The sequence below is a fragment of the Rutidosis leptorrhynchoides genome, chromosome 10, assembly GCF_046630445.1.
Source record: "Rutidosis leptorrhynchoides isolate AG116_Rl617_1_P2 chromosome 10, CSIRO_AGI_Rlap_v1, whole genome shotgun sequence".
Taxonomy (NCBI): Eukaryota; Viridiplantae; Streptophyta; class Magnoliopsida; order Asterales; family Asteraceae; genus Rutidosis; species Rutidosis leptorrhynchoides.
The window spans coordinates 355,519,281-355,530,809 of NC_092342.1; the positions used below are offsets into that span (position 1 = coordinate 355,519,281).

Consider the following 11,529-nt stretch of genomic DNA (forward strand, 5'->3'; position numbering starts at 1 on the left):
TACCTGAGAATAAACATGCTTTAAAGTGTCAACCAAAAGGTTGGTGAGTTCATTAGTTTATCATAAATAATCATTTCATAATTTTAATAGACCACAAGATTTCATATTTCCATTTCTCATAAACATACGTCCCATGCATAGAGACAAAAATCATTTATATGGATTGAACATCTGGTAACAGACATTAACAAGATGCATATAAGAATATCCCCTATCATTCCGGGAAATCCTTCGGACATGATATAAAACAACATCGAAGTACTAAAGCATCCGGTACTTTGGATGGGGTTCGTCGGGCCCATAGATCTATCTTTAGGATTCGCGTCAATTAGGCGTGCACTAATTCTCAAAATTAGTGATGGTCCCTAATTCTTAGGCTACCAAGCTAAAAGGGGCATATTCGGCTTCGATCATTCAACCATATAATGTAGTTTCGATTACTTGTGTCTATTTCGTAAAACATTTATAAAAATTGCGCATGTATTCTCAGCCCAAAAATATAAAGGGTAAAAAAGACAAATGAAACTCACCATATTGTATTTTGTAGTAAAAATACTTATGACGATATTGAACAACTGAACAATGCAGGGTTGACCTCGGATTCACGAACCTATATCATTTGTATATAAATTAATACATATAATTGTGATCGAACAACTATATTATTATTAGTGATGTAATTCATTTATATAGTAGATTAATAAGTTTCATTATATATATTTTTATATATAATCTTTATTTTTATGCTTATAACTTTAATAATGTCATTAATACTTTTATTCTCATAATCATAATTATTTTAATAATAATGATATAGATAATACTTATACTAATAATAATGAAGTTGTTCGATCACAATTATGTGTATTAATTTATATACAAATGATATAGGTTCGTGAATCCGAGGTCAAAAAACCCTGCATTGTTCAGTTGTTCAATATCGTCATATGTATTTTTACTACAAAATACAATATGGTGAGTTTCATTTGCCTTTTTTACCCTTTATATTTTTGGGCTGAGAATACATGCGCAATTTTTATAAATGTTTTACGAAATAGACACAAGTAATCGAAACTACATTATATGGTTGAATGATCGAAGCCGAATATTCCTCTTTTAGCTTGGTAGCCTAAGAATTAGGGAACATCACTAATTTTGAGAATTAGTGCACGCCTAATTGACGCGAATCCTAAAGATAGATCTATGGGCCCGACGAACCCCATCCAAAGTACCGGATGCTTTAGTACTTCGATGTTGTTTTATATCATGTCCGAAGAATTTCCCGGAATGATAGGGGATATTCTTATATGCATCTTGTTAATGTCGGTTACCAGGTGTTCAATCCATATGAATGATTTTTGTCTCTATGCATGGGACGTATGTTTATGAGAAATGGAAATATGAAATCTTGTGGTCTATTAAAATTATGAAATGATTATTTATGATAAACTAATGAACTCACCAACCTTTTGGTTGACACTTTAAAGCATGTTTATTCTCAGGTATGAAAGAAATCTTCCGCTGTGAATTTGCTCATTTTAGAGACATTACTTGGAGTCATTCATGACATATTTCAAAAGACGTTGCATTCGAGTCGTCGATTTCATCAAGATTATTATCAAGTCATTTATAGTTTAGATATATTATGAAATGATATGCATGTCGTCAACTTTCGATGTAAATCAAGTTTGTCTTTTAAAAACGAATGCAATGTTTATAAAATGTATCATATAGAGGTCAAGTACCTCGCGATGTAATCAACTATTATGAATCGTTTATAATCGATATGGACTTCGTCCGGATGGATTAGGTCGGGTCGTTAGATCTACCATCTTGAGACCCCAAAAACAAGTTTTGAATTGCGTCCCCATAATCCATATCATCAATGTGATCTTTAAGCTTAAAAGTATCCGAAGTGGAAGCCTCATTCGTCTTCTTTCTTGACCTCGGATTAGCATCCCCAAGTAAATTTCTTGAAACATCCCTAATCAAAACGTACCACGATTTACAAAAACCTTCACACGAGGGGGCCTCGCAGTATCTTCTTCCACTACGACCAATCAACACCGGTAGAGGCCTATCTTCGTTCGATTCTACCATACGTTTAGCCAATAATTCTTCTCTCTTTTTCTTCTTCTCCTTCTTCAAACGAGCCAATCTTTCCGCAAACGTTATGTTATCCAAATTATCTAAGTTATTACCAAACACATTAACTTTCGACTTGTCCGTCAAATTTTCCATGATAACGTCAATACCAGAACCATTATCTACACCTTTGTTACCCATCTTCTTGTTTATATCATCAGATTGACAATCTTGATTTGCATTTACGAATTGATCAAGTTTGGTTCTCGTGTATTTGTTTTAGAGAAAAGCTTGAGCTACTAAATGCTTACAAAAAATAAGCACAAAAGAACGAACCTAGTTGCTTAACACCATTCGAAGCATTGGCCACATCCAACACCACTCCGAATTTGGTAGCTACCTCCTTATAATCGTCCACAGAGGCGTAACTGACCGGCCAATCACGACATTCAAGCCACACCATCCTATTCAGCCCAGTTGGCCATAAGAACCGTCAACAAGAACTCAGACATTGCCTTACCTGGTGAAGAGGAGTCAATAAGCCTCCTAAAACCATCTTAATCCGCACAATGTACCACACATCCAAAACTCCCATTTGCGAATATGGTTCACAAGAACCACATGTTTCAAGAGGCACTTCCAACAATTTAGCTTTTAAAAACAAGAACCCGTCGACAGCCAAAACACATAGAGCAAGACAATCCACCACAACTATACTGGATTGAATATAACATAACGAACAAGGGACTAAGCCAAATGCCGAGCAGAAATACAACCAAAGAAGGATCGATTTCGAGTGGCCCAACCAACAAAAACCGCCTTTCCTTCCAATAACTTATCATTCATTTCACAAACAACTACCCTATCAAAAAGCGGGATTCAAACCTGCTAAAAGCATAACTTCATTTTTATGTCGACGATTGATCCAAACCGGCCAAAAGCGAGAAAGGTGACTCCCGAGGCAAACATCCAACAAAAGTAGATCCCAAACTGTCAGCTCTCTTTTATCTATCTAATGTACCACTTTCATTCATCAGGTTAAAATAGTAATTTAATGTCATTCAATCAAATCATTAAGTACGAAAGTAAGCTGGCAATTTTTTTTTTTTGTTTTTTTTTTTCTTACTATTCATTATCAGTATTACCATATATATATATATATATATATATATATATATATATATATATATCCATGCATAACTTTATTTCCTTAGGTCACAGAAAAGATAAGCAATCAAACAAAGCACTGGTTGCACATCTCTACATTTTAACAAGTCTTTTATTTATACTTATTTTATTCAAAAATCACCATGATGCTGAGAGAAAAAGAAATGAACAGATGTGTTTAACAAAACTATTATTAAGCCCGATGCTGGCAAAAACTGTCTTTCTGCAAACTAAAAATTTCAAGCTTAACAGCTTTTCTTCGTAAATCCTTGCAATGAACCTCCCACCCCTGCACCGACAGCTTCTGCAAAATATTTCACCTGAAAAGATCACCCCACAAATTACGTTAAAATTCAAGATGAGTGCAAACGCACGTCATGTTTTCTCAAATAAACCTCCCAGGTAGACAACCTCTTGGAATGTCTTCTTTAAATCAAAAGCATCTCTGACACGGTCATTTAAGAATATCCATGTATCCTCATAATCTGAAAGTAAAAAAAAAAAAAACCAACACCAGCATCAATCACAATATGCTTATTAGTCCTACAGAACCCCAAGTCCACTTATTTCAAGTTGTCAACATTCCATTCCATAACTATAAGAAAAAGATACACACTTTCATAATTAGACCATGAATAACCTCCTTCAAAGCCATGGAATCCAAGGATAAAGGAGGGTTGGTCATCGCTCCGCATAGACATAGTGGTGAGAGATAGGTTAATGTTCTCCTCCCATTTAGAGGGGTTTTGTATTACATATCATCATCCCCTTAATTACCCATTAGCTACATGATTATTAGAACATCATTAAACTTTTAGCCAAACAATCAAGATTCCAGATCATTTTGTATTATTATTATGCAATAAAATACAAACCCGCCCAGATGTTATGGTCTTAAATAATAAACTCTTCAAATTGCCAACGTAGACATAATTTAAGCAGAGTAGATGGATTGTGAAAAAAGTAATAAACCTGTAGAATTATCGGTTAGCATGTATAACTCAGTTGTTGAGTATATCCCACCAAGAACAGTGCGCTTTAGGTACCAATCCACACCACCACTTCCTTCCTCACTTGAAGCATGCCAGAACTCATCAACCAGCATTGCTCGTTGTTTGAAGCTTGTTGGAAAATTTGCAGGTTGGGCCTATGTATATATGTATGTTCTTAATCAATCAATCAATCAATCAATCAAAGATTATTTGCTTCACTTTATTTTAGGGTTATGTTACGAAATACAATCTGGAGAGCTAAATAATTTACCTGAATGCTAAGAGCTTGAGGCCACTTTGATATGTACGGAGTTTGCAATAGTAAGCGAGCTTTAACAAGCTTTGCAATGCGCTCACTTGGTACCAAATCTTGTAACTGTAACTCACCAGAGTCGATTATATCAACAAGCCTTTGCAAACACTCATCCATAAAATACTGTTACAAGAGTGATAAATATGTGAGAACCAACTTCAAAGTTCAAACTCAGTAGCTAGTTCAAACTTCTCATCATAACACAAAACAAAATTCACATATTACATGCACAACTGTTTTCAAAAGCATATGAACAATTTAAGAGTCATGGAGAGCCCCACTAGACCAAAGTTTCTTCTCTAATTTAATCATCAATTCTATTCGATTAGTTTGTAAAGTATCAATAAAAGTTTTCCTGTATAATTACTATATCAAGCTCTTTACAAAACAGCAGGTAAGATACCACCCACCAGAAGGAAAAAAAGAAAGAAAGAAAGTAACGTACATGAACATGCATATAGAGCTCAGTGTAGAGTGATCATGTACACAAACAAACAATTAAAGACGCAATACACAAAGAAGAAACAGTAGTGAAATGATCTTAAGCAGTTTGTATATAAAAACTGCAGTCTGCGTGATTTTGATTATCAAATGATACCATATAATATAATATAAAATATAAATATAATTACAAATTATATTGGAAATAGTAATGGTAATAAAGAGAGGTGAAAGAAAGCGGTAGTATAAAGTAGTAGATGCACCTCCACTAAGGCAGCTTCTTTACGTGGAATAGCTCCAACAATGGAAGGGGAAACACCGACATCCCTAGCACCTGCAATCATAGCTGCCTCGGTCCATCCCAACCTAATCTGCAAAATAAAAAATAGATAAATAATAATTATGCTTGTTCATACTCTATACAAACGAAAACGAATGAAGAATAACAAATGAAATGTTTGTGCATATGATTGGATAGGAGGATCCGATAGAAATGGAGGTATTGTTGGGATCGACCCCTGGTCTGATACCACTTGTTGAGATCCATAAACCACACAACAAATTATACAACCATGTATAAAGTATAAACCAAGAAAAAAAAACAAAAAAAAAACGTGTTGTGTCAAAAATCTCTCAAAGGAGAATGAAAATCATGGGACACCTAAGCCACTTAACATCCACTATATGATAAATATAACAAGTTGAAGACGCTCAAATCTAGACACTCTTGAATATCATCACATCAATCTCAACAATAGATTACGATAACGGGATCCGCCCATGTCGTTATTTAATTACAGGACAGAGTCTTTTTGTCTCAACCTCCTCACCTAAATCTCCACACAACCCTCAACTTGTCCTCAGCAACTTGTTACCTACCTAAATTACTTGATCTCCAAATCTCGCTAATCTAAGAAATTGAATCATATCCCAATAGAAATAGAAGGTATTGCCGCTGCTATTAAAAAAGAGTGATTGAAGAAAAACATTTCTGTTCTTTCAAAGCTACAATAGTAGATATGTAGCCACTCTCTATAGACAGTGTATGTCAAGTAGTACTGTAATAGACGACTATTTTAATTCCAATCCCAATCCCAATCCCATTAATAAAGTAGTTAATAATAGGGTAGCAAACTAGTAGTGTAATTAATAATAATAAAATACTGCAAATTTTAACAGTAAAACCTAACAAGCGAGACATTGATTTCAATTAGCAAACAGAGACGACGACTGGAAAGGAGATACTGATAGAAAATAAAGGTAGTACCACGTGCATAAGAGATGCGGCGAGAACGCGAGCTTGTTCGTCTTGGTAATTAATATTAGGTCTAGGTCTAGATGATGATGATGATGATGATGATGATGATGATGATGATGATTTGAAACCAGAATCATTGGAGGTGGTTTGATTGGGGACAGGAGGTGATGCTTCGGATGAAAGAAAACGATGACTAATGCCAAAACCAAAAGGAGGCGTTGCGAATCTAAGAGCAGGGTAAGAAGGGTTAGGGATAGTGATAGGTTTAGGTTTAGGTTTAGGGTTCGTTTTAGCATACAAACACGAATTTGATTTTGACGAATACTGAATAAGCAACCGTCTTGCTGCCGATCGATACATTATGTATGATCGATCGTATGATACTACAATCAACAAAAACGCCGAATGCCTGGAATGACCCTAAAAAATATATATATATATATTTAACTATTTCGATTTTTAATTTATGTGTTAGTTGCAACTTTTTTCTGGGAAATTTATTGATTCTACCTTGCCTCTCTCTTTTCTTTACACGTGACTATATATGTCTATTATACCTAATTTTAAATTTTAATTTAAAGTGGAAAATCATCACCCATTATTAAAACTTGATAAAATTGCATAGGGTTCCCTATGATTTGTTCGATACAATAAGTAGAGTTCAAAAGAATTTTTTCACTTGGGGGTCATTTTGGTTTGCAATAGTTTCATCAGGGGTCCAACGTCCTAACGTCTGTCAATATTTAACAGTTTTGGGCCTCACATGAATTGCACATGAGGGTAGTTCCGTCTTTTTAATTAACCCTCCAGCTTTTTTTTTCTCTTTTCTGTTTCTCTCTTTTCTATTCTATCTCTAGCATTAGACATAAAACCCTAACCCACCCATCTGTTTTCCATCTCTCTTTTCTATCTCTCGACACTTGTTGCTGTGTTTCTGCATCAAACAATTAGGGTTTGATTGTGAAGGAGTTCGATTCCTTTCTGAGTTTACAGCGGAAGCAAAGTGATGAAGTTAATCAGTGAAAGCAAAGTGATGAATCAGGGCTTCAAACTACATGGAATCATGTGAAGTATGCCAAACTCCAGGTTGCTTCAATCAACCTGACCAAAACCTTCAATATCAAATACCAAACTCTAATTAAAATCAAACAACAATTTCATCTCCACCTCCATCAATTTTATCAATTAATTTCAAGCCAAAATCCTAAACTATAAGAATGAATCAAACCTCTTATTCATGTATTGGTCCATCGACGAGCTTTTGTTTGGTGGCGAAACTTTAATTTCAAAAAAGCTAGAATCAAACATCAATTGATTCGGTTGGATTTATAACCGGAACCACCACCTTGTTAACGTTGAAGCCTGACTCTGAAAAAAATAGACCACTAAGAAAACGAGATTTAGATCTGCAATCACTGTTGGACACATCGCCCAAACTGCCGCCGTCGTTGCCATCTGCCGTCGCATTTTTGAAACCAGGTTAATTATGGTTGATAAATGTTTGATAGATCTTGAGTTTGATTTGATAATTGTTACATTAGACTTATGTATTTGAGTTTGGGTTTTGAAAAGAAATTTACGAATCAGGGTTTAAAATTATTGTTCATATATTTTTTGAACACCATTTCTATTTTTGTAGATGAAAGAATGAGCAAAGGTGGTGATCACGTTTACAGTCGAATGAGATTGAAAGAGAAAAGGAATTAAACGCGTTTTAATTACATAACTACCAGGTTTTAATTAAAAGACAATAATACCCTCATGTGCAGGTCATGTGAGGCCCCAAAACGTTAAAATTAGACAGACGTTATGGTGTTGGACCTCCCGTGAAACATCTCCAAACCATATTGACCCCCCCAAGGTGAAAAAATCTTTTGGACTCCACTTGTTGTATTGAACAAACCACAGGGACCCCATGCAATTTTGTCTTAAAACTTTACACTTAATTCTCTTTCATTCTTACTAGTTTAGTGACTTACTAGTGAAATAACCCGTGGAATCACAGATTTGTTTAAACAAAACAATTTAATGATATGTTTTAGCTATTAATTGAATGTAACTGCTAAAGTCACTTATTTTAATTACCCGTGGAACCACGGATTCCTACTAAAAAACTTGTCGTTGTTTTTACAAGTATATAGAGACATGTATTTTCGCATACATGTGTGACGTAATGAAAGAGAATCCATATTTAGATGTTAATAATATAATATAATAATTATAATTATTGTAATAAAAATAAATAATAATAATAATAATAATAATAATAATAATAATAATAATAATAATAATAATAATAATAATAATAATAATAATAATAAAGTTTGCTCAAAGTTGAGTATTTATATTTTTCATAATAATTATTGTTAATAACAAATGTCTTTGAATTTTTTTTAGAAAATTAAAATACAATTATTATATAAAGGTTGTACAATATGCTTTAAAATTTAAAAATGTGTTCGTTGGGTATTTTGTAGAAGATTGTACAAGTTGTTTTAAAGTTTGTACATATGATCATGTGAGTGTTTTATCATAAGGTTGTACATAATGCTTCAAATATTGTACATATGATCATAGGGTGTTTTTACCATAAGATTGTACATAATATTTTAAATATTGTACATATGATTATGGAGGTGTTTTATTTTCTTTCCATAATAATATGGGAGTTTACTTTTTTGTTTGCATAATTCTCGTACATAATTCACATACATATAATCATGGTTGTGCATTGTTATTTATTTATTTTATTCTAATTAAGAATGACATCATCATTAAGGATGGATTATCTTATTGATGACATCATCATTATAGAATTTTAATAAAAATTATAGATAAATTTACGAGTTTTAATAAAAAAAACATACACAATAGTTTGAAAAAATACCAACATGAATATTCACTTCATCAATAATCAATAAATATTATTCACACCCTTATATAAAGTCGTTGTTTTCAAATTCGAAAATAAAAAATAAAAATAATAATATCATATTAAATATACATTGTGTAAGTGTAAGATGGACCAAATTGAATTTATCTTAACCTTATGTGTCATTTCAAAATTCCTAAACCTAGCTTATCTAAAATGGATATAGACTAAAAACGTGTTGATCCCAATGAATAACATGAAGTATTCTAGAGGTGGGGTGAATACAATTCTTTTGCTAATTATATATTATGTTATAATTAAGCAAATAAATTAAACTAACACTAGTCCAAGTAATTTTCAACATATTTTTTTATTGATATAATCTCAAAGAATCACGATTATCTTAGAGGAATAGATAATCAATTGATGCGAATTAAGCCTTGAGATCTCAGACACACTGAAAGCATATACAAGATTTTACAGACTCGATATTTAAAAATCTCACACAACTGAATATTACGTTTGTGGACTTGTCTATTTATAATGAGTCTATTAACCATGTAATGGTCCTATTGCTTGCTTGTTCAAATGAATGGATTTTAAATGACACACATATGTGTGGATCATATCAAGGGGTCGATTTTTTGTTCAACCGATTTGAAAGATGATCTCGTTAATTTAGCTTTAACACACGTTTAACATTTATAGTTTGAGTCAATATGGAATGTTGGCATGTAATTCACTTAAATTAAACGACTAATGAAAATAAAGTTAACACGACCAAGTGTACCATGCCACATAATAGAAGACTCAAGCAAATAAGCAGAATTAGTACTAGTTTTATTAGATTCACTGTTAACTACCATTACATTTAGCTTAAACATACCATTAAGAACATTACCCTTGCCAACATAAATACCACTCTTCATCAACACTAATAACGTAAATAAATAATAACAATAAATAGATTTAGCTTAGTCCTCAAGAAACTAGATTCTATTATATTTATTCTAGGATTCATTCCTTATTTAGAGGACACCTTGGTTAACAACCACCCAAACATTATTCAAAAGCCAAACTTATTTAACAACCACCCAGGCACAAAATTCTTACGAATCTCAGAAACATACAACATATTCGTCAAAATGGCTTCTTTTCCAGAGGTCATCTTTAAGATCACATTCCCTTGTCCCTTATCACCACAATCTCAGAAACATACAACATATCGACAGTGGCAGAGTTTTCCATGCAGAGCTTATCTCCACTAGTCACATCCTTGAAGGCATTGAAGATGCTCTTATCACCACAAACATGACCGGTATGTAGTGACCCGAACTTTTCCATGTTTATATATATTAATTGAGATTGATATTTACATGATTAAATGTTTCCAACATGTTAAGCAATCAAACTTGTTAAGACTTGATTAATTGAAATATGTTTCATATAGACAATTGACCACCCAAGTTGACCGGTGATTCACGAACGTTAAAACTTGTAAAAACTATATGATGACATATATATGGATATATATATATATATATATATATATATATATATAGTTAACATGATACTATGATAAGAAAACATATCATAAAGTATATTAACAATGAACTACATATGTAAAAACAAGACTACTAACTTAATGATTTTTAAACGAGACATATATGTAACGATTATCGTTGTAAAGACATTTAATGTATATATATCATATTAAGAGATATTCATACATGATAATATCATGATAATATAATAATTTAAAATCTCATTTGATATTATAAACATTGGGTTAACAACATTTAACAAGATCGTTAACCTAAAGGTTTCAAAACAACACTTACATGTAACGACTAACGATGACTTAACGACTCAGTTAAAATGTATATACATGTAGTGTTTTAATATGTATTTATACACTTTTGAAAGACTTCAATACACTTATCAAAATACTTCTACTTAACAAAAATGCTTACAATTACATCCTCGTTCAGTTTCATCAACAATTCTACTCGTATGCACCCGTATTCGTACTCGTACAATACACAGCTTTTAGATGTATGTACTATTGGTATATACACTCCAATGATCAGCTCTTAGCAGCCCATGTGAGTCACCTAACACATGTGGGAACCATCATTTGGCAACTAGCATGAAATATCTCATAAAATTACAAAAATATGAGTAATCATTCATGACTTATTTACATGAAAACAAAATTACATATCCTTTATATCTAATCCATACACCAACGACCAAAAACACCTACAAACACTTTCATTCTTCAATTTTCTTCATCTAATTGATCTCTCTCAAGTTCTATCTTCAAGTTCTAAGTGTTCTTCATAAATTCCAAAAGTTCTAGTTTCATAAAATCAAGAATACTTTCAAGTTTGCTAGCTCA

General features: G+C 32.6%; 1 protein-coding gene across 1 annotated transcript; it reads right to left on the minus strand.

Moving 5' to 3' along the window:
* Positions 1-3,346: 3,346 nt before the first annotated feature.
* Positions 3,347-6,671, minus strand: LOC139872677 (uncharacterized). The gene is made up of 6 exons (XM_071860610.1): positions 6,266-6,671; positions 5,262-5,369; positions 4,516-4,680; positions 4,225-4,399; positions 3,664-3,737; positions 3,347-3,572 (listed from the first exon to the last, which is right to left on the minus strand). Exons 1-6 carry the CDS (start codon positions 6,614-6,616, stop codon positions 3,498-3,500), a joined length of 948 nt encoding a protein of 315 aa, XP_071716711.1. The 5' UTR covers positions 6,617-6,671; the 3' UTR covers positions 3,347-3,497.
* Positions 6,672-11,529: the final 4,858 nt, after the last annotated feature.

Coding starts and splice junctions, on each gene's coding strand:
- LOC139872677 (XM_071860610.1), bottom strand. CDS start 6,616: ATGTATCGATCGGCAGCAAGACGGTTGCTTATTCAGTATTCGTCAAAA. Junction 5,370..6,265: donor CCGCATCTCTTATGCACGTG/GTACTACCTTTA, acceptor TTTATTTTGCAG/ATTAGGTTGGGATGGACCGA. Junction 4,681..5,261: donor AAGAAGCTGCCTTAGTGGAG/GTGCATCTACTA, acceptor CTCTTGTAACAG/TATTTTATGGATGAGTGTTT.